Source organism: Hemitrygon akajei, chromosome 25, assembly GCF_048418815.1.
Source record: "Hemitrygon akajei chromosome 25, sHemAka1.3, whole genome shotgun sequence".
Taxonomy (NCBI): Eukaryota; Metazoa; Chordata; class Chondrichthyes; order Myliobatiformes; family Dasyatidae; genus Hemitrygon; species Hemitrygon akajei.
This window is the reverse complement of record NC_133148.1, coordinates 27,380,408-27,404,283: the sequence shown is the minus strand read 5'-3', so window position 1 is coordinate 27,404,283 and position 23,876 is coordinate 27,380,408. Positions and strand designations below refer to the sequence as shown.

The 23,876-nt window shown below is 49.7% G+C and overlaps 1 protein-coding gene and 1 gene segment (V, D, J or C); one reads left to right on the top strand and one right to left on the bottom strand.

Annotated features, from left to right (window-relative positions):
* The window catches only part of LOC140716263 (N(6)-adenosine-methyltransferase catalytic subunit METTL3-like), a 30,539-nt gene extending 22,640 nt beyond the window's left edge, over window positions 1-7,899 (top strand). The window contains exon 10 of the mRNA XM_073028872.1: window positions 7,764-7,899. The gene's annotated coding sequence lies outside the window, so the exon portion shown is untranslated. The remainder of the gene's footprint in view (window positions 1-7,763) is intronic.
* On the bottom strand, window positions 1,783-23,331 carry LOC140716473 (Ig mu chain C region membrane-bound form-like). The segment is given in 8 exon segments: window positions 1,783-3,814; window positions 4,124-4,228; window positions 7,168-7,240; window positions 7,744-7,881; window positions 8,615-8,932; window positions 9,602-9,913; window positions 22,281-22,664; window positions 23,173-23,331. Coding segments are annotated over 7 exon segments (1,368 nt in total).
* Between the last annotated feature and the right edge of the window lie 545 nt (window positions 23,332-23,876).

The following is a 23,876-nucleotide window of genomic DNA, read 5'->3' as shown; positions in this document are numbered from 1 at the left end:
AGGTCCTGAAAGAAGACTACAGGGAGTTAGGAAGGAAGTTGAAAAGCAGGACCTCAAAGGTAGTAATCTCGGGATGTTGCCACGCAACATTGAGAATAGGAATAGGATGAGATGGAGGATAAATGCGTGGCTGAGGAATTGGAGCAGGCGGCAGGGATTCAGATTTCTGGATCATTGGGACCTCTTTTGGGGCGGGTGTGACCTGTACAAAAAAGGACAGGTTGCACTTGAATCCCAGGGGGACCAATATCCTGGCAGGCAGGTTTGATAGAGCTGTTGGGGAGGGTTTAAACTAATTTGGTAAGGGGGTGGGAATCAGAATGTGAATGCAGGTATTAAGGTAGAAGGACAAGGGCATGATGCTGAGAGAGTTCTGAGTTGATGAGGAAGGACAGGCAGGGGACAGAACTTAACTGTAGCCTGTTAAAGGGGTTGAAATGTGTCTATTTCAATACTAGGAGTATTAGGAACAAGGAGGATGAACTTTGAGCATGGATTAGTATGTGGAACTACGATGTTGTGGCCATTACTGAAACTTGGTTGGAGGAAGGGCAGGATTGGGTGATGCGGGTCCTGGGGTTCAGGTGTTTTAAAATGAATAGGATGGGAGGTAGAAAAGGTGGGGGGAGTGGCATTGCTGGTCAGGGATAGTATCACTGCTATAGAAAGGGAGGACGCTGCAGAAGGAGTGTCCACTGAGTCGGTCTGGGTTGAAGTCAGAAATAGGAAGGGATCAATCACTGTGCTGGAAGTAATCTATAGACCCCCAGATAGTCCTCGGGACACAGATAAGTAGGCAGATTTTAGAATGGTGCAGGAAATACAGGGTAGTAGTTATGGGTGATTTCAACTTCCCTCATAATGACTGGCACCTCCTGAGTGCAAGGGGGATAGATGGGGCTGAATTTGTCAGGTGTGATCAAGAAGGATTCCTGACACGGTATGTGGACTGGCCGACGAGAGGAGAGGCTATACTGGATCTAGTTCTGGGTAATGAACCTGGTCAGGTGACAGACCTCTTGGTGGGGGAGCATTTTGGTGAGTGACCACAACTCCCTTAGCTTCACCATAGCTATGGAAAGGGATAAAATCAGATGAAATGGTAAAGTGCTTAACTGGGGAAGGGCTAACTTTGAAGGGATGAGGCAGGAACTAGCGAGAGTAAATTGGAAACATGTTTAAAGGGGAAAGCACAGAAGTAATGTGGGAGAAGTTTAGGGACCACTTGAGCTGGGTTCAGGACAGGTTTGTCCTACTGAGGCAAGGAAAAAATGGTAGGAAAAGGGAACCATGGCTGTTGAAACATGTGAGGCAACTCGTCAAGAGGAAAAAGGAAGCATATGTTAGATATAGGAAGTAGGAGGGGCTTATGAGAAATATAAGGTAGCCAGGAAGGAGTTAAAAAAAGGACTTAGGAAAGCTTGAAGGGGGCACTGGGAAAGTGGCCAGTGAAGGAGTGGAGATTTGGGGCTTTGACTCGAGAGGCTGAGGACAAGTTTGTTCCCAGTTAGTCTTTACAATGCCTCCTGAGATGGTGATGTGCCTCTCCTGTGAAATGTGGCCGTCGTGGGGGAACTCCCCTCTCCCGCAGAGTCACATCTACCAGAAATGCATGCGGCTGGGCGATCTGGAAAACCGTGTGAGTAATCTGGACCAGCAGCTGGATGACCTTTGACTCATAAGGGAGAATGAGGCAGTCATAGATGAGAGCTACAGTCTGCCTAGGCTGCCGGAAGTGTCGTGGTTTCTCGTGCCCCACAAATGACCAGGAGACGCAGAAGATTCTTCAAGAAGGGTTAAACTTTAATTTGCAAATCAAAGCTGAGACAGTCATTGAGCTAGTCGCTGATTGCCCACCGATCCCCGGACACAGCATTCTTTATAACAATCTCCTGGTTTAGTTGCATTAGCATATGCAATCGGTCTATAGTTGCGTATCACACGTACATTCTGCCACTATTGTTTCTACCCATTGACTTAATCATGTTCTAATCTACATCTCTTAGCTACCTCTCATTAACACACCATTGTCTTCTACATTCTTAAGATTTCATTCTCCTACTAAATTGGGTACATGCATAGCAAATAGCAAGTTTCAAAGCTGACTACATAGTTTTGGTTACACAGCAAACAATTTCAACTTTTATACTCCAATAGACGCTGCCTGGATTAGAGGGCATGAGGAGAGGTCGGACAAACTTCAGTTGTTTTTCCTGGAGTGGCAGAGGCTGAAGGGAGACCTGAGATCGTTAGGAGAGGCACAGAGCTGATACACGCTCCACTACAACTCCATTGATGTAGATGGGGACGTGAGTGTGATTATCCGGAGCTGATTATCTGTTATTTGTGAAGCAGGGTGCCGTACGCAATCATAATCGGATCAAAAATGGACATGGGAGCATGGAGGAACATCTGGAAATCTCCAGGAAGACCTTCGTTGCCGCTGCTGCTGTGAGATCCGGGTCTCTGCTGGGAAGAACAGGCCCCCAGTCCTCGGGGTCGCATTGGCGGGGGTGTCTTAATACGCTCGGCAGAGGATGGTGCTCGGAGGGGATGGTCGGAGGCTCGGAGGTTCGACGGACTTGGAGGCCACTGCGATCAGGTCAGGTCGCTTTCATTGTGTGCTGTGTCTGCGAGGCTGGGTTCGACAGAGCTTTCATTGTGTGCTGTGTCTGCGAGGCTGGGTTCGACAGAGCTTTCATTGTGTGCTCTGTCTGCGAAGCGCTGTGGAAGTCCATAGCGGGGGTATTCCCTTCTGCTGCCTGTGTGGGATGACGAGTCTATCGGGCCCCTGAGGACTTGTGGAAACTGTATGGTGATTTCTTTTGAACTTATGGTCTTTTAACGTCTTTGGACTATTTTTACTGTGCCCATGGTCTGTTTTTTTTTTATCAATTATGCTACTGCTTGCACTGTTGTAACTATGTGGTTTTGTGCAGGTCTTGTAGCTTTAGTTTTTGGTCTTGTTTTGTCTGGTGGTTTTGGAGCTCCTTTCCGGGGAACGCAGAAAGATGGTAGCACGATATTAATACGCAGCAGCCTCTCCGGACTCTGGATTGGGGATTGCCAAATGTTATGTGGATTTTCTGGTGTAGTCTGTTTTATTATGTGTTTTTGTGATATCATTCTGGAGGAATGTTGTCTCATTTTTTAACCGCAGTGCATTTGTGGTTTGTAAATGACATAATCTGAATCTGAATCTGAGATGGTGCAGACAGCCAGTATCTTTATCCCCCAGGATGGTAATGTCTAATACCAGAGGGTACACATTTAAGATGAAAGGGAGATGAGTGGGGCTTCTTTTTTAACACAGAGTGGTGGGCGCCTGGAATATTCTGCCAAGGGTAATGGAGGAAGTAGATATGATAGAGGTGTTTAAGAAGCTGTTAGACATGTCCAGGAAGAAGGCATTTAGTTTTATTTAGTATTTTGGTTAGCACAGGCACTCTGGGCCGAAGGGCCTGTTTCTGTGAAGGCTGCTGTCTGTTCTTCATTCCCCCACACCACAGGACTGCCAACGGACAGCTGGCTGTGTTCTACCTGGTGTGGAGAGCGCAGACGGGGGTACAGGAAGGCACGGCAGACGCATGGGGGGTTGGGGAAGGTGTACGCATAGAGCTGAGCATTCCAGACACCGCCGCACCTCGTCCCTCTCTGGATTCCACCGACCCGGCGGCCGCGGGAAGCTTTGGGGTTGAGTTTCAGGAGCTGCTGCAGGGCCCGGGGTCGAGAATGTTCTCCGGTCTCGCGCTGTTGGCTGAAATCCCTCTGTGTCTCTCTCTCTCTCTCCCCGCCACCTCTGCTTGTTCACAGTCTGTAAGGAAGGAAGAGGGAGAGGAGGAGGGTGAGTGAGTGATCAGAGGGGAAGGAAATCTGAGACCAGTGGGGTACCCACAGGTGCTGTGGCCCTTCCTAATGTTGAGCTGGGGTTCTGGTTCGTCAGTTTGTGATAAATTGGAGAGAGTGTGAATGGCGAGGGGCATTGTCTGAGGTCACAGCAGGGAAGTTGGGCAGCTGGAATCAGGATTCAAGGCAATCAGGAGGAACAGAGGGATCTTGGGGTCCACATCCATAAACCAAGGAGATCATTGTGGACTTCAGGCATGCTCGGAGCCATACTCACGTCGCCATCTACATCAATGGAGCTGTAGTGGAGCTTGTATCAAGCTTCAAATTCAGTGGTGTCCACATTTCCGAGTATCTCTCCTGGTCCCCGAATTCCTCCATCCTGATCAAAAAGACACAACAGCGCCTTTATTTCCTGCGGAGCATCAAGAAAGCTCACCTCTGTCCCAGGATACTGACGGACTTTTACCGCTGTACCATTGAGAGCGTACTCACCAACTGCATCTCAGTGCGGTACGGCAATTGTCCCGTATCGGACTGCAAAGCACTCCAGCGTGTGGTGAAAACTGCCCAGCGGATTATCGGCACCCAATTACCCACCATTGAGAACATCTACCATAAACGCTGCCTGGGCAGGGCAAAAAGCATTATCAAGGATGCATATCACCCTAAACATGAATGTTTTACTCTCCTCCCATCCGGTAGGCACTACAGGAGCCTCCGCTCCCGTACCAGCTGGTTCAGGAAGTGCTTCTTCCCTGAGGCTGTGACCCTGCTGAACCTCACATCACAGTGCTAAGCAGTATTGCACCCATATTGTACTGTCTCAGTATTTTTCTATTTGTGTGCTGTAGCACTTACTTTTTATTCACAGTTATTCTGTAAATAAAACTATCCGCATTTCTGGTTAGATGCTAACTGTATTTCATTGGCTTTGTATCTGTACTCGGCACAATGACAATAAAGTTGAATCTAATCTAATCCCTCAATGTTAAGACCATAAGGCCATAAGCTATAGGAGCAGAATTAGGCCATTTGGCCCATCGAGTCTGCTCTGGCATTTCATCATAGCTGATACAATTTCCCTCTAAGCCCCACTTCAAATGGTTCAAATTACATTTATTATCAAAGTATGTGTATACATTATACAGCCTTGAGATTTGCCTGCTTACAGGCAGCCATAAAGCAAAAACCCAATTAAAAAACAATGCGCAGTGAAAGGAAATAAAAACACAAATCATGCAGACAACAGAAGAAAGCAAGAGCATTTCGAATCCTTGGACCCGAATCCCTAGGCCTAAAGCCTCGGTCTCAGTTCGTCCTGTTAGCAGACACAAATCTGGAGCAACCTCACGGCCTCAGCGCCACAGAGAATCGTGGGTGAGCAAGTGAAATCGGCCCGACCCTTGTTTCCGGTCCTGACGCCCTGCCTCTCAAATCTATCTGGACTCTCTTGTCAGCCATGGTTGGTCATCCTGCCTTTAGAATTCTTTTTTTGCATGTATCTATCCTACACAGTAAGAATTGCTCCCAGAAATTCCAGCCATTGCCGCTCTGACATCATCCCTGCCAGAGTTCTTTTCCAATTAATTCTGGCCAGCTCCTCGCTCAAGCTTCTGTAATTCCCTTTACCCCACTGTAATACTGATACATCTGACTTTTGCTTCTCCCCCTCAAACTGCTGGGTGAATTTGATAATACTATGCTCACTTTCCCCTAAGGATTCCTTTACCTTACGCTCTCTAATCGATTCTGGTTCATTGCACAACACCCAATCCAGAATATCTAATACCCTAGTGGGTTCAACCATATGCTGCTTTAAAAAGCCATCTCGTAGGCATTCTACAAATTCACCCTCTTGGGATCCAACACCAACTTGATATTCCCAATCTATTGAAATCCCCCATGACTATTGTCACATTGCCCTTTTAACATGCATTTTCTATCTCCTGACGCAACTTGTAGCCCACACCTTTGCTACTGTTCGGAGGTCTGAATGTGACTCCCGTCAGGGTCTTTTTACCCTTGCAGTTTCTTAACTCTGTCCACAAGGATTCTACATCTTCTGATAACATGTCACCTCTTTCTAAGACTTTGATTTCATTTTTTTTAACCAACAGAGCCACCCCACCCCCTCTGCCCACCAGCCTGTCCTTTCAATACAATGTGAAGCCTTGGATGTTAATCTCCCAGCTATAATCTTCTTTCAGCCTCTTGAGGCCCACAACATCATACCTGCCATTCCCCGTCTGTGAGTTCATCTACCTTATTCTGTATACTGCAAGTATTTAAATATAACACCTACATTCGAGGGGTGATTGACAAGTTCGTGGCCTAAGGTAGAAGGGGATGAGTTATTAACTTCAAACTTTCTGCATTTTTACTCAGAGTTGAACTGAACGTGCATGTAACGAGAGCTGTATAACTCATCTCCTTCTACCTTAGGCCACGAACTTATCTAACACCCCTGCTGCGGACCACCTGCAGGTCCAAGACACTCTCGTTACATGCACATGCGGTTCAACTCTTTGAGTGATTATGCAGAAAGTTTGAAGTTAATAACTCCTTTGAAGTTAATCTCCTTCTACCTTAGGCCACAGACTTATCAATCACCCCATGCTGTGGACCACATCTACAAAGAAGGGATCCGTATGCTCCACCACTGCTGGACTAAGTGTGTAAGTGTAGGAGGGGACTATGTTGAAAAATAAATGTGCTAGGTTTTCTAAAATTGACTCCTTCCACCTTGGGCCACGAACTTATCAATCACCCCTCAATGGTTCTTTATTAGCCAGGGCATCAGAGGTTATGGGGAGAAGGCAGCAGGATGGGGTTAAGAAGGTTGATGGAATGACAGCAGGCTCGATGGGCTGAATGGTCCAACTCTGCTCCTTATGGTCTTATGTACAGTTCTGTTTGCCCGGCTACGGGAGGGGTAGGATTATGCTGGAGGCAGGGCAGAGGGGATTCGCTGAATTATTGCCAGGATTTTAGCTATGGAAAGGGACTGGACAGGCCATAGCTCTTTCTCTAGAGCAGTGGAGGCTGTGGGGTGACCTAATAGAGGTTCATAACGTTACGAGAGCAACAGAGAGACAGCCAGTATCTGTTACCCCGGGGTAGTTAGTTACTGCCTTGAGACAGACATTGGATCGACAGACCTAAAGAGTGTAAGTGGGCGTCACCTCGATCACGCCACCTCGGGCTTGCAATTGCCGACCTGAAGCCAATCTCTCGTGGCCGGCGTCACACACACTGAACACGTCCCCAGGGTGGTGTACTAGACTTCCTGCCGCCCCCCCCCCCACCCCCACAACCTACCCTTTCCCAACGTCTTCTGGGATCTTCTCCATTGGGATGTCCAGGTTTACCCAGAGAGATTCTGGAATGGATCCTGTGGGGGGAGGGGGGAAGATAATCATCCGTCATTTCAGTGGGTGTTCCCGGAGCCGGACCCAAACAACCGTCAGCGGTCCGGAGCTGAGACCTTCCCGTCCCTCCCTCACCCGCGACCCCTGTCTCCGCATCCCAGGCTCGGCCCGCCTTCTGATTCCCCCCCCCCCCCCCCCATATGCTTGTGTCTGCATCTTCACTGTTGTGTCAATTCCGCGTCTGCGACTGCTGTCTGAGACATCCTCCAGTCTCCGTCTGCCACCGGAACCCTCTGTCTCCGTCTGCGCCTGCTGTCGGGTTTTGTCTGCATCTGTAGCTGCCGTCTACCTCCCGTCTGTGTCTGCACTTGCAGTCTGAGCATCACCTAAGTCTGTGCCTGGCGTCTGAGCCCCATAAACCGTATCTGCAGATGATTTTACGTGAGAAGCCACCCTCATCCCAGTCCGGACAACTGCCACAATCGTCTTGCCAACTAGCACTACCCCCAAGGAAAGGCAGACGAACCTCTCCTCCTTTGCCAACAGGTCCAGATGCCATGGAAAATGCACAGCACGATGCCAGTGTAGATCACCTTCGTGGCCACGGCAGCTGCTACCCACAGCCAGCTGATCTCCCTGGGACACCAGGTCGGTTGGCAGCGATCTATGAGACAGAAAGCAGGTCAGTAATTAACCATGGAGTGAATCTGCAGATGCTGGAAATAAATAGAAACCCTTCGGCCCGAAACGTCGTCACTACCTCCTCCCATAGATGCTGTCTGGCCTGCTGAGTTCTGCCAGCATTTTGTGATTTTATCAGTAATTAACCATGCATGGCGCTCCTGGTGTGGGTCTGACCCAGGGATTTGGAGACGGGAACTGTGCACGGTATTCCCGGTGTGGGTCTGACCCAGGGATACAGAGATGAGAACTGTGCACGCTGCTCCCGGTGTGGGTCTGACCCAGGGATAGGGAGACGGGAACTGTGCACGGTGCTCCCAGTGTGGGTCTGACCCAGGGATAGGGAGACGGGAACTGTGCACGGTGTTCCCAGTGTGGGTCTGACCCAGGGATATGGAGACGGGAACTGTGCACGGTGCTCCTGGTGTGCGTCTGACCCAGGGATAGAGAGACGGGAACTGTGCACAGTGCTCACGGTGTGGGTCTGACCCAGGGATACGGAGATGGGAACTGTGCACGGTACTCCCGGTGTGGGTCTAATCCAGGGATATAGAGACAGGAACTGTGCATGGTGCTCCCGGTGTGGGTCTGACCCAGGTATACAGAGACAGAAACTGTCCACGGTGCTCCAGGTGTGGGTCTGACCCAGGGATTCAGAGATGACTGTGAGCTGCAGATATGGGACTCCCCCCCCCCGCCCGCCTCAGCCCACTCACCGTAGAGGCTGATGTTCTTTCTGATGGGCTGATCCAGCTCCTGGTGGGTGATCAGACACGTGTAGTGAGCCCCTGAGCTCCAGAGGAATCGAGGGGTGTTCAGAGTGCTGATGGCGTGGTAGGTGCCATTGGGGGTTCTCACCGGCTCCGTGTTCCAGACCCCTGAGCCCACCGGCCTCCCATCCACCTCCCAGCCGAAGGAGACAGATGCCGGGTAGAATCCAGTGGCTCCACAGGTGAGCGTGACGCTGGCTCCGTCCCCGGTGGGGGTATCAGGGGGCCGTAGCAAGAATGTGATCGGCGACTGTGGGGCTGCAACTGAGAGAGAGGATGTGGTCACACAACAAACCGTGTCTGTCGTTCCCTGCGGGAGGGGGAATTCGGCCGGGGATCAGAAACTGCAGAGCGTCACGGTGGGGAGGGAGGAGTCTCAGAAACAGGGAAAGGGGCAGAGTGGGGGGGGGGGTCACAGACACGAGGAGATGGGAGATGGGAGGGAGGGGATCACAGAGACAGGGAGAGGGGTAGAGTAGGGAGGGGGTCACCGACATGAGGAGATGGGAGGGAGGGGATCACAGAGACAGGGATGGGCGTGTGTTCAAGGAGACGTGGGGCTGGGAGTAGTCACGGTAACATGGAGGGGGTGCAATGAGGAATGGAGTCAGCTTAACTGGGTTATTGTCAGGAAGGAGACGGAGAGGTGAGTGGTCACGAAGATAGGAGGGAAGGAGTCACATATACAGGTCGGAGAGTAATGGTGTCATGGAGACGGAGTAGGGCCCAGGGGATCAAGGGGTTTGCCAAGACAGGGAGGAGTGTAGGAGTGGGATAGGTTCACAGAGGTGAGTGAGGGGTTTCAGTGAGGCAGAGAGGAATGGAATCACAGAGGTATAGGATCGGAAGGGGGTTACTCGGACAGAGTTGGAGTTCGCTGACGGGATGGGGTGGTTTAGGTCGCCCCGTCCTCTGAGGAGGCCTCAGTCTTACCGGCTCTTCTCCGGAACTCCTGGACGAAGTGTGTGGCTTTGGAGATGTGTGTGACCAAGCAGTTGACGCTCCTGATCCGGTCCCACTCCAGGAACGGGATGTGTATCCGACTGGTAGCGCTGTAGGTGCCACCGCTGCTCCTGACCGGCTCGTCCTGCTCCGTGGGCAGGGAGTGGGACCTTCTGTCCACCGTCCACCGGAAGGAGATCTTCTCGGGGTAAAACCCCACCGCCTTGCAGATGAGCGTAGCCCTCGCTGACCAGACTGCCCCGTCCAGGAACGGGGCCAGCAGCTGCACACTGGGAGGCCGAACTGGAGGGACAGAGAGAGGGAGGTCACAGGAGGCTCTGTGTGGGAAACTCATCCACTAGATTAAGGTGCGTGGGATCCATGGTGAGCTGGCTGTTCGGACTCAGAATTGGCCTGCCCACAGAAGACAGTGGTCTGGCCGGAGAGATGTAACTAGCGGTGGTTCTGCCGGGACCTGTAGTGGGACCGCTGCTGTTTGCCATTTACATAAAGGTCCTGGGTTAAAATGCGGATAGGTGAGTCGGTAAGTTCACAGACGGCACAGAGATCGGTGGTGGTGTGGTCAATGTAGACCAGTTAATGATATGGGCAGGGAAATGCCGGAAGGAGTTTAAGAACGTAAGAAATAGAAACAGGAGTAGGCATCTGGCCCATCGAGCCTGCCCCACCATTCAATAAGATCATGGCTGATCTAATGAATGAATGAAATTAATTTATTTCCTTCAGTACAAACATAACAAAAGGCATCATTTACAATGATGATTTCATAGGACAAAACTACAACAAAAGACATAGATCTGACCATGGACTCATCTCCACCTACCCGCCTTTTCCCCATAACCCTCAACCCCTACTATGCAAAGATCTATCCAACCTTAAGTAAGTTAACTAAGGCAGCCTCCACTGCTTCATTGGGCAGAGATTCACCACTCTCTGGGAAAAGCAGTTCCTCCTCACCTCCGTCCTAAATCTACTCCCCCCCCCCCCACGAATCTTGAGGCCCTGTCCCCTAGTTCCAGTCTCGCCTACCAGTGGAAACAACTTTCCTGCCTGTGTCTTATCCTTCCCTTTCGTAATTTTAAATGTTTCTATAAAATCTCCTCTCATTCTTCTGAATTCCAGCGAGTACAGTCCCAGGTAACTCAATCTCTCTTTATAGTCTAACCCCTTTCCCTTCTCCAGCTCTGTATCCCTTTTGCCAATCACCTTTCCAGCTCTTAGCTTCACCCCACCCCCTCCGGTCTTCTCCTATCATTTTGCATTCCCCCCCCCCCCCACTTTCAAATCTCTTACTATCTTTTCTTTCAGTTAGTCCTGACGAAGAGTCTCGGCCCGAAATGTCGACAGCGCTTCTTCCTATAGATGCTGCGTTTTGTGTGTGTTGCACGCACTGTGAATGGTGAGGAGTGTCAAGGGACAGAGGGACCCTGGGGTACGAGGGTAGGACAGACACACTGAATGGTGGGGAGTGTCGAGGGACAGAGGGACCTCGGTGTACGAGGGTAGAACAGACACTGTGAATGGTGGGGAGTGTTGAGGGACAGGGGGACCCTGGGGTACGAGGGTAGGACAGACACACTGAATGGTGGGGAGTGTCGAGGGACAGGGGGACCTTGGTGTACAAGGGTAGGACACACACTGTGAATGGTGAGGAGTGTCGAGGGACAGAGGGACCCCGGGGTACGAGGGTAGGACAGACATACTGAATGGTGGGGAGTGTCGAGGGACAGAGGGACCTCGGTGTACGAGGGTAGGACACACACTGTGATTGGCGAGGAGTGTCGAGGGACAGGGGGACCTCGGTGTACGAGGGCAAGACACACACTGTGAATGGTGAGGAGTGTCGAGGGACAGAGGGACCTCGGTGTACGAGGGTAGAACAGACTGTGAATGGTGGGGAGTGTCAAGGGACAGGGGGACCTCGGTGTACAAGGGCAGGACACACACTGAATGGTGGGGAGTGTCGAGGGACAGGGGGATCTCACTGTATAACTGCATGTTGGACTGGGCTGTAGAATTGTCATTTTTCTTGTAGTTTAACTTTCACGTGTTTGTATTTTTACATAATCGCCTATAAAAACGTGACGACCACTCGTACCACCGGGTAGGGCTCCTGGGCTCGAGAGAGTGGAACTGCCCCAGGGCGATGATTCCCGCACAGTTTCCTATCGTCATTGTTGAAAATGACGGACAACTGACACATACATATGGCTGCTCACGGAGTTTCTCAGTGACCACAGTTGTCTCTGTATTTTCTGGAAACTTGCACTGCATCCTCCGCCTTTGACTTCTTTGCTCGTTCTCTAGTTGTGCTTCTTCCCTTGCTCTTGAGAAAGCCACCGTAAGTAACACCGTTTACACCTCATTCTTAACTTCTGAAGAACCCTTGGGCGCAAAAGCACCAGGGTCTGGCAGCTTGGCCCGGGCGGCAGGACGGCTGCAAAGACTGAAGGATGTGGAAGAATCCCAGATGAAGGGGAAAGTTTTAGCCTGCGCAAGACCATCCCCCTTATTTACCTGATCGTCAGAGAAATCACCTAGTTTTTGACAATGGACAATAGGGGCAGGAGTAGGCCATTCGGCCCTTCGAGCCAGCACTGCCATTCACTGGGATCAATGCTGATCATCCACAATCAGTACTCCTTTGCTTCAATACCCCATCTAAAGAAAGTTTTTAATAGTGAAGGAAAACTCTGTAATACTTGACTCTAGTCTTATTAAGTTGTCGTAGTAGTAGGGCCTCCATTAGTCTCGATAGACCACAGATTTGCACCTTGGAAAGTTTCCAGGGTGCAGTTGCCCAAGCTGCAAGTCTCCTCTCTCCACGCCACCGATGTTGTCCAAGGGAAGGGCATTAGGACCCAAACAGCTTGGCACCGGTGTCATCGCAGAGCAATGTGTGGTTAAGTGCCTTGCTCAAGGACACACACGCAAAGCCTCAATCAAGGCTTGAACTAGCGACCTTCAGATAACTAGACGAACGTCTTAACCACGTGCCAACACAGTTAACTGTGCATTAAAAAACTTTTGGTTGCAACTTATTGACCCTTCGTTTGGAATCAATTGAGAGTGTCTTGCTCAGTTGATGATGTTGAAAGATGTTACTGGAAGTTCTGCCTTTATAGATTTGGACTTTGGACTATGGACTTTCGTCTGTCTTATGATCTTCATATTCTGTGTTGTCACTTATTCTTTGCAATTGTTTTCTTGTGTGGGGGAGGGGGTTTGGTGCTGATGTTCTTGTTGCGTTTTGTGCAGGGAGGGGGGTTTGGGGGGTTGATGATCGTGTTGCTGTTCTTTCCGTGTGTGTGTGGTGGGGGGGGTTGCTGTTTCTCTTTGAACTGACTTCTCTGGTTTTCTCTGTTTTGTGGCTATCTGGAGAAGTATGTTCTCAGAGTTGTATCGCCACCGCCGAAGCAGGGGAGAACCAAACCTCCGGTTGTTACGCGATGACTGAGGTTTTGCCTAAACAGAGTATTTTGATCTTGCAAGATGAATGAAGAGGCCAGAACAAAATACACCAGTCACGTCGAGTCTAATGAAATGCGGCTGCTGCACGAATTTTAAAAAAGGATGGGGTAAGATCCAGAGAGGGGAAGAGAACAGTGCATGGACGTTAGCAGTCTCATTGTACTTAAATAAACGTGCAGCTGCTGAGTTGGAAAATCCTATATGTGAGTTAATGGAAACAGAGAGAAAAAAATCACCTCTCCAGTCAGTGCTGCCCTCCAGTGTGCAAGCAGTGGAATGACAGGCTGGATTGAACTGTACCATCAATTAGCAGGACATGCCGTTCAGAGTCTTGGACTATATATATCTGTTTTTTCTTGTGTGTGACTTTTTTTCTCTCTCTATTTTGCATGTGCTGTGTATGTTTTGCACATTGGCCCCCAGAGGAACGCTTTTTCATTTGGCTGTGACCATATATATTTGGCTGTGACCACTTCGTTTGATTGAGAGGAAGAGGAGACCTGTGATAAACAATGAACGCAGTAAGACAGAGACAGTATAAAGTCTAAAGAGCAAATCTCTGCGTTAACTGAACAAGGGAACTGAACCACTCCAACTTGAAATTCCTCGGTGTTATCATTTCAGATGACCTGTCCTGGGTCCAACACGCAAGTGCAATTACGAAGAAAGCACGGAGCTCCTCTACTTCCTCAGGAGTTTGTGGAGATTTGGCATGAGAGCTAAAAGTTTGACAAACTTGTAGAGGTGTGTGGTGGAGAATCTATTGACTGGCTGCATCACAGCCTGGCATGGAAACACCAATGCCCTTGACCAGAAAATGCTGCTACAAGTAGCCGATATGGCCCAGTCCATCGTCGGTAAAGCCCTCCCCACCGCTGAGCACATCTACATGAAGTGTTGTCACTGGAAAACAGCATCCATCATCAGGGACCTCCGCCATCCAGGTCCTGCTCTCTTCCCACTGCTGCCATCAGTAAGAAGGTACAGGAGCCTAAGGACTTACAGCACCAGGTTCAGCCACATTGGGCTCTTGAACAACGGGGGTAACTTCACTCAATTTCACTTGCCCCTTCATTGAAATGTTCCCGCAACCAATGGACTCACTTTCAAGGACTCTTCATCTCATGTTCTCGGTAGTTATTCCTTTATTTATTTACAATATTGCTTTTTTTTTGCGTTGGCATGATTTGCTGACTTCTGCACTCTGGTTGAAAGTCCTAGTTGGGCGGATCAGCCATGGATCCTGTTAGATTTACCATTCTGTAGAGTTGTTGCGTATGTCCACAGAAAAATTAATCTCAGATTCATGTATGATGTCGTGTGTACTTTCATTATAAAACTTACTTGAACTTTGTACTTTGTAAGTGGACGAACAACATAAGTGTAATCAAATTGAAGTGCTTTGCATAGAGCTTCAAAGTAAACAGAAACGGTATCTAAAGACCCAGCAGGGACCGCAGGTGGACGGTCCTGCCAGTGAAGCTCTTCCTCGGGGAAAACACCCTCTCCGAGACAGCACCACCATCCAGTCTCCGAGGAATTACAGGTTAGACATGACACGGATGCCAGAGTGCCCTCTAGTGGCTCACGTCAGGGTGACAATGATGAAACTACAGGGTTGGCAGCCATGACAAGACTTGCCCCAAAAGAGACCAAGGGAGTAACGACACACAGAGCTAGAGGGTGAAAGGAGACAGATGTTCTTTCATCAACCACCTCAACAGGAAAATATCGATAAATGGTCCAAAGAAAGAAGTTTTCCACATCCTAAAAAGAGGAAGCTTAAGACATAGAGGTAGATTTGGCTCATCAAGTCTGGATTGCAATATCTCAATGTATAATAACTTTGAAAACTTGGGCTTAATTTCAACATTAAAAACATATATAAATTGCACCCATACGATGGCATCCAAACTCTGGGAATTATTTTAGCTTACGTCTGGCAGCTCCTGGGCTGTATTCCCTGGAGTTCAGGAGAATGAGAGGGGATCTCATAGAAACATTCCGAATGTTTAAAGGCTTGAACAGATTGGATATGGCAAAATTACTTCCCATGGTAGGGGATTCTAGGACAAGAGGGCACGTCCTCAGGATTGAATGACGTCCTTTTAGAACTGAGATGCAGAGAAATTACTTTAGTCAGAGGTGGTAAATCTGTGGAATTTGTTGCCACGTGTGGCTGTGGAGGTCATTGGGTGTTTTTAAGGCAGAGATAGATAGGTTCTTGATTAGCCAGGGCATCAAAGGGTATGGGGTGAAAGCAGGGGAGTGGGGATGACTGGATGAAGTAGATCAGCCTATGATTGAATGGCAGAGCAGACTCGATGGGCCGAATGACCTACTTCTGCTCCTGTATCTGATGGTCTTATGGCTTCTCAGCAGATCAGATGGTGGACGTGTTGAGCAGACGACCCTACAGGATATGATAAACAAAACCTACAAGGTGGTTGGGATGCTACTGAGAGGCAGTTCGAAGAGCAGTCTCCAATGCAGGCTGATTGGAGGAATGGCTTTGATTGCAAGCAAACGGTTTCTGAGGAAGTGTCTGATTATGAGGGAAGTTACCGGGCAGAGTGGATAAGTTATTCAGGGACTCCGGGAGTAAACGACGATAACGGGGGGAATCCAGGTATAGTCAGCTTGAACGGGTGGCCTGCACAGGACATTGCCAAAATGGTGAAGCTGACAGATTGAATGGGAGCGAAGCTGGTGTTCCTTGTGGTGCGTTACAGAAAGCCTATCGGGATATTGAAGTCCGAGGAAGGTCAGTCAACCCGTCGATCAACGGCAACTGAGCAGGGGCCAGCAGCTATTGCTCGCGATCACACAGCCACGGCTACTGCAGGTAAGTGAACAAGCGACACCAGACTGGAATTCACAGAGTGCACTGGGGCAACCTCAGTCTGTGCCGCCCCAGCCGAGACCAGACCACCAGTGCGAGGGCTCCCAACCTTTTTCATGCCACGGACCCCTACCCTTACTGCCAGCCGGTCATGTAGTGGCATCGGCAGCAGACCAAGGCGAGTGTTGAGGACAGAGGGACCTCGGTGTACAAGGGTAGACCACATGGCATGCTTGGGTGTCTCCCCAGTCCCTGGGGCTCCCTGTTCATCCCTGCTCTTCCAGCTCACTGTGTCCTTTTCCTGTGTGACGTAGGTGATTCTGTCTAAACCTCTTGTCAATGCTGCAATCAGAACTTCTGCTTTCCCTCGCAGGAGCTGGATCTCCTCCAATTCTAATGCGGAAGAAGAGGGTAGTCATGTAGTCATAAGACTTTCTGCCCGGACACACAAGACTCAGCAGAATTGTGCATCAACATCGGTCATCAAAGTTCCCCACCACCCGGCCAAGACATGTTTTCTCAGCTCCACTGGGCGAGAGGCACTCAGGCCAGAGGTTCCACACCGCCCCGTTCAGGAACAGCTGTTTCCCCTCAACATTTCGCCTCTCCACCCGACCGGCACGACCCTAAATCACCATGACGACTTCCCCCTGCCACAGACTTCGTTCCAAAATGCGCCCTGGTTGCATCGCAGTTTGGTGTTGCAATTCGAATGCGAGGAGCCGCAGGACATCGCGTTCTTGGCCCGGCGGATAACGGGCTCATTGCTCCGCACCATCAGTGGTATCTACAGGAGGCAACGCCCACTGTCAAACATCCCCACCATCTGCGCCATGCCACCTTCTCACAGCTCCCATCGGGGCAGGGGGTACAGAGCCCTGGAGACCCAGACCACCAGGTTCAAGAACAACTATTTCCCTTCAACCATTCGGTTCTTGAACCAACTGGCAAGACCTTGATCATTATGTCAGTAGAGAGACACTGTGACCTCCATGCTCTCCAATGGAGTTTGCTTTTTATTCTCATAAATAAAATCATGTAGAATGTATGTTTACCAGATGTTCTTCTGGTGAATGTGACACAGTCATAGAGAAGTACAGCACAGAAACAAGCCAAAACCACTGAAGCTGCCGTTTCCTATCAACCTGAACCGGGACCATGGCTCCCAATACCCCTCTCATCCATGTACCAATCCAAACTTCTCTTACATGTTCAAATCACGCTCGCATGGACCACTTTGTGCCGGCAGCTCGTTCCACACTCTCACCACCCTCTGAGTGAAGAAGTTTCCCCTCATGTTCCCCTTAAACGGTTCACCTTTCACCCTTAACCCATGATCTCTAGCTGTAGTCCTACCCCACCTCAGTGGAAAAAGCCTGCTTGCATTTACCCTATCTGTACCCCTCAGAATTTTGTATACCTTGACCAAATCTCCTCTCAAGAATACAGTCCCAACCTATTCAATCTTTCCTTCTAACTCAGGTCCTCCGGACCCAGCAACATCCTTGTAATTTTTCTCTACTCTTTCAACCTTATTGACACCTTTCCTGTCGGTAGGTGTCCAAAACTGCACACAAAACTCCAAATTAGGCCTTACCAACGTCTTCCGCAATTTCAACATAACATCCCATCTCCTATCCTCAATATGAAGGGCAAATTGACAAAAGCTCTTTTTTACAACCCTATCTACCTGTGATGCCACTTTCAATGAATTATGGACCTGTAGTCCCAGATCCCTTTGTTCTACCACTCTCCTCAGCGCCCTACCGTTCATTGTGTAAGACCAACCCTGGTCGGTCCTACCAAAATGCAACACCTCACACTCGCCTGCATTAAATTCCATCTACCAATTTTCAGCCCATTTTCCAGCTGATGCAGATCCCTCTGCAAGCCATGATAGCCCTCCTCACTGTCGACTGCCCCCCCACCCCCCCAGTCGTGGAGTCATCCACAAACTTGCTGATCCAGTTAAACACATTATCATCCAGATCGTTGATATAGATGACAAACAGCAAAGGACACAATACTAACTGGAGAAAGCCCGCAGATGCTGGAAATCCAAACAAAACACTGGAGGAACTCAGCAGGCCAGGCAGCATCCGTGGAAAAGAGTAAACAGTCGACGTTTCAGGCCGAGATTGGAGAAAAAAAAAGTGGATTTAAAAGGAGGGGGAGGGGAGGGAGAAACACAGGGTGAAACTGGGAGGTAAAGAGCTGGCAAGTTGATTGGTGAAAGGGATATGGGGCTGGAGAAGGGCGAGTCTCATAGGAGAGGTCAGAAAGCCATGGAAGAAAGGAAAAGGGGGGAGGAGCACCAGAGGGAGGAGACGGGCAGGCAAGGAGATAGGTGTGAGAGGATCACTGATCCCTGTGGAACACCACTAGTCACAGGTCTCCAGTCAGAGAGACAACTGTCTACTACCACTCTCTGGCTTCTCCCACAAAACCAGCTTACTACCTCACCCTGAATATACGCGAGGCTGTGTGCCTATGATGGTCATCGAGTACGGTGTCCACACCGAGGTGAAGCTGCACCAGAGCTGTCTTCTCTCCACACTCCTGTATGCTGGAGCGTGACAGAGAATGACCTTGTCAAGCTGGTGTCATTCCACACCACGAGCACCAGTGAGATCCCCACACATTCTTCTCAATTTCAGTGAGTACAGGCACAAAGCTGCCGAACACTGCTCATATGTTAACCCCAGAATTAGCCTCATGAACCTCCTCTGGACTCTCTCCAGTGACAACACATCCTTTCTGAGATAAGGGACCCAAAACTGTTGACAATATTCCAAGTGCGGCCTGACTAGTGTCTTATACAGGCTCAGCATTATCTCCGTGTCTTGTATTCGATTCCCCTTGAAATGAATGCCAACATTGCATTTGCCGCCTTTGGCACAGACTCAACCTGTGAATAAACCTTCTACGAGTCTGGCACGAGGACCCCCAAGTCTCTCTGCACCTCTGATGTTTGGATTTTCTCCCCATTTAGGTAACAGTCCACACTTTTCCCTAAATGTTCCTTTTACCTAAATGCGCTATCGTACATTCCCTAACAGTATTCCATCTGCCACTTTTATTTGCCTGTTTCCCTAGTTTCCAGTTTCTGTTCCCCATTTCGCCAGTTTCTAGTTTCTGTTTACGATCTTCCCCAGTTTCTGGTTTCTGTTTCCCAGTTTCCTGACCATCTGGTGTTTGTCTCCCGGTTTCCTTTGCCATGTGACTCCCTGCCTCCACTTGAAGACCCTCCCTAGAATGGACTTGGGGGCTGGAGTTATTGGGAGACAGCAGACAGCCTGGGACATTTCCCCTGGAGTGAAGGAAGCTAAGGGACAACAACACTGATGCTTATAAAACCATGAGGGGTGTTGATAAGAGACTTTTCCCCAGGACAGGGTACTCTGAAACTAGTGTGCAGAGCTTTAAGGTGAAAGGGTGAAGATTTAAAAGGTTTATAAAATCCTGATTTAAGTTTATAAGATTATGAGAGGCATAGATAGAGTAAAAAGTCGGTATCTTTCTCGCCAACTAACAGTGCGTGCGCTTTAAGGTGGGGGGAGTTCGAAGAAGAGTTCTTTTGTGAAGAGAATGGTGGTTGCCTGGAATGTGCTGTGTGGGGTGGTGGATAGTCGAGGGGTAATAACTGCTCCTGAACCTGGTGGTGTGGATCCCTGAGGCTCCTGTACCTCCCTCCTGATGGCAGCTGCGAGAAGAGAAGAGAGCATGGCCTAGATCATGGGCCGAAGAGTCTGTTATGGACACACAGGGTCACACACCACGGAAGCAGGCCCATGCCAACCTAGATTCCCATTGGCCCATACCAACCTAGATTCCCATTAGCCCATGCCAGCCTGGATTCTCATTGGCCCATGCCAACCTTGATCCCCATTGGCCCATGCCAACCTTGATCCCCATTGGCCCATACCAACCTAGATACCCACTGGCCCATGCCAACCTAGATTCCCATTGGCCCATGCCAACCTTGATCCCCATTGGCCCATGCCAACCTAAATTCCCACTGGCCCATGCCAACCTAGATCCCCATTGGCCCATGCCAACCTTGATTCCCACAGGCCCATGCCAACCTAGATTCCCATTGGCCCATGCCAACCTAGATTCCCACCGGCCCATACCAACCTAGTTTCCCATTGGCCCATGCCAACTTAGACTCCCATAGGCCCATGGACCTCAAGACCTTTCCTATCCACATGTTTAAGGTGAGTGGGGCAAGAATAGGAACCCAAGGGGCAGCTTTTTCACCCAGGAGTTTGTCCGAACATGAAGTGAGCTGCCAGAGGAAGTGCTTGAGGCAGGTACATTAATGACATTTAAAGGGGACTTGGATACGTACATGGATAGGAAAGGTTTAGAGAGATCTGGGCCAAACACGGATTGAAGGGGGTAGCTTGGATGGCAATCATGGTAGGGCTGAAGGGGCTATGTGTGAATGTATGACAGGAAAGGCCTCTTAGGGCATATTCTGGAGTTATGGAATAAAGCAAATATTAATTTCAACACCGACCTGTCTTCAGACCTGAATGTGGATTGTAGATTGAGTTTAAAATGCAGCTGGGAACGATGGTCTTCCTGGAGCTGCAGACTGGGGTTGATTGCAAACCAGGAAACTCACCATGGACCTGAAATGTCTGCATATGCATGAAGGCAACTTAGAGATAGCGGTGATTAACATTCAGTCTAGGGTGTTGGTGTGAAGGTCTAGGTGTTTGAAAATTATCTGTAACTCAAAAGGAGCACAATGAATGCATTGTATCAATAGAAATCGTCCTGCATATTAAAAAAAAATGTCATCTAAGGTTGGGTTGGGGAGCCTCTTCTTCGAAGAGTGACTCCTGTATGATGCCTGATTGTTGTGCAGAATAAGGGCTTCTATATCCACCAGCTTCAGCGTCTCCCAGTGACTGCATTCACAGCCACAACAGGCTGATGTGGCTCAAACGCAGGCAGCCAACGTAATGAAAGACCCCACCCACCCCGGGCATTCTCCCTTCGGGCAGAAGATCCAGAATCCTGAAAGCACAAGCCACCAGGCTCAAGGACCAGCTTCTGCCCCGGTGCTATCAGACACTTGAACAGACCTCTGGTACGATAAGACTGACCCTTGACCTCCCAACCTACCTCGTTAGGATCTTGTATCTTATCCTTTACCTGCACTGCACTCACTCTGTGGCTGTGACACTTTATTCTGCATTCTGTTACTGCTTTACCTTGTTCTACCTCAATGCTCTGTGTAATAATCTTTATGAGGTGTAGTTGTAGACCTTCGTTAGTCTCGATAGACCGTGGATTTGCACCTTGGAAAGTTTCCAGGGCGCAAGCCTGGGCAAGGTTTTTTTTAATGGGAGACCGGCAGTTGCCCAAGCTGCAAGCCTCCCCTCTCCACGCCACCGATGTTGTCCAAGGAAAGGGCATTAGGACCCATACAGCTTGGCACTGGTGTCGTCGCAGAGCAATGTGTGGTTAAGTGCCTTGCTCAAGGACACAACACAAAGCCTCAGCCAAGCTCGAACTAGCGACCTTCAGATAACTAGACAAACGCCTTAACCACTTGGCCACGCACCAACACACAAGGGTAAAACACACTGTGAATGGTGGGGAGTGTCGAGGGACAGAGGGACCTCGGTGTACAAGGGTAGAACACTCTGTGATGGTGGACTCCTGGGGGAGTGATGAGGAGTCAGTGGAGATTGGTATTTTTCCCAATCATCCCTAAAGAACGAAGGTCAGATATTTTTCTCTCTGCTAAATTGTGTATTGCATTGAACTGCCTCTGCTAAGTTAACAAATTTCACAATAACAGTAATAAACCCGATGCTGATTTTCAGCAGGGACAGTATGGGCTGAATAGACGGCGCCTGCAGTGCCGGGTGACAGCAGTACGGGGCAGCAGGCAAGGGGTTTCCCAAAGAACCCAGCGCATCTGCAGTTGTGAACTTCCCTCTATTCAGGACATCTACAAAGACGGGTGTGTGAAAAGGGCCCAAAGGATCACTGGGGACCCAAGTCACCCCAAACAAAAACTGTTCCAGCCGGGAAATGGTACTGCAGCATAAAAGCCAGGACCAACCAACACGCTCCGGGACAGCTTTTTCCACCAGGACATCAGACTGACACAGTAGTATTTCTATCTTATATTGAGTGTCCTGTTGTACATACTATTTATTATAAATGGCCATAAGTTGCACTTTGAACATTTAGACGGAGACATAACGTAAAGATTTTTACTCCCCATGCGGATCAAGGTTATAAGGAACAAAGTCAATTCAATTGGATCACGCCCGTCCCAGACGCGGCAACGCGTGCGGGCAACAGACTCACTGCGCTCGACGGAGAGGGAGATCCCGCATCCGCACCAGTCTGTGGCGTTGACGTCCCAGAGGTTGTCGGTGATCTGGCAGAAGTACCGGCTGGCGTCGCTGGACATGGTGCGGCTGATCTGCAAGGACATGGTCCCGCGGTGGAGGTCCTTGGTGCCCAGGTAACGGTCGGTGCTCCCAGCTGGGTATACGGGCTGCTGGGAGCCGGGCTCCCAGTACATCAGCTTCCTGAGGGCTCCTTGCCCACCGTGTGGCACGTACTGCCACACGAAGTACCGGTTGTCGTGCCGGTAGGAGAACCGGCATTGCAGGGAGACCGGCGAGCCCTCGGTGGCCACCATCGTTGCTGAGGACAGGCGGAAGTTGGTTCCAGCCAGGCAGGAGCCTAGAGAGATTTTTTAAAAATGGAGTGATCAGCATCAGTTCCCATCTCTGTATCCCTGGATCAGACCAGAAGCTCTGTACACAGTTCCCGTCTCCGTATCCCTGGCTCAGACCCACACCTGGAGTTCCGTGCACAGTTCCTGTCTCCCTATCCCTGGGTCAGACCCACACCCGGAGTTCCGTGCACAGTTCCTGTCTCCCTATCCCTGGGTCAGACCCACACCCGGAGTTCTGTGCACAGTTCCTGTCTCCCTATCCCTGGGTCAGACCCACACCCGGAGTTCCGTGCACAGTTCCTGTCTCCGTATCCCTGGGTCAGACCCACACCCGGAGTTCCGTGCACAGTTCCCGTCTCCCTAACTCTGGGTCAGACCCACACCCGGAGTTCCGTGCACAGTTCCTGTCTCCCTAACTCTGGGTCAGACCCACACTGGGAGCACTGTGCACAGTTCCCGTCTCTGGGTGAGAACGCACTGATATAATCAGAAGGAAATGAGTAGGTCCCTTACCAGCCATGAGGAGAAGGAGCTGGATCTTAACGATATTTGATGCCATGCTGGTGGGAAGAGTTTCTGTGTTCAGAGCCCCAGGACCGTGGTACTGCCTGATGATAGCAGGCAGACAGCTGACTCCTGAAGGCACTTTTGCAATGTGGATTCTCGCTCTGAGTCATCCAGGAAACATTGGGAGCTGACATAGCACAAAATGTACATTGACATTGGTGAGGCAGAATTTGGAGTATTGTGTACAGTTCTGGTCACCGAATTATAGGAAAGATGTCAAAAAATAGAGAGAGTACAGAGAAGATTTACTAGAATGTTAGCTGGGTTTCAGCACCTAAGTTACAGAGAAAGGTTGAACAAGTTAGGTCTTTATTCTTTGGAGCGTAGAAGGTTGAGGGTGATAGCGGTATTTAAAATTATGAGGGGGATAGATAGAGTTGACGTTGATAGGCTTTTTCCATTGAGAGTAGGTGAGATTCAAACAAGAGGACGTGAGTTGAGAGTTAGGGGGCAAAAGTTTATGTTAACACGAGGGGGAACTTCTTTACTCAGAGAGTGGTAGCTGTGTGGAACGAGGTTCCGGTAGAAGTGGTAGAGGCAGGTTCGGTATTGTCATTTGAATAAAAATTGGATAGGTATATGGACAGGAAAGGAATGGAGGGTTATGGGCTGAGTGCAGTTCGGTGGGACTAGGTGAGAGTAAGCGTTCG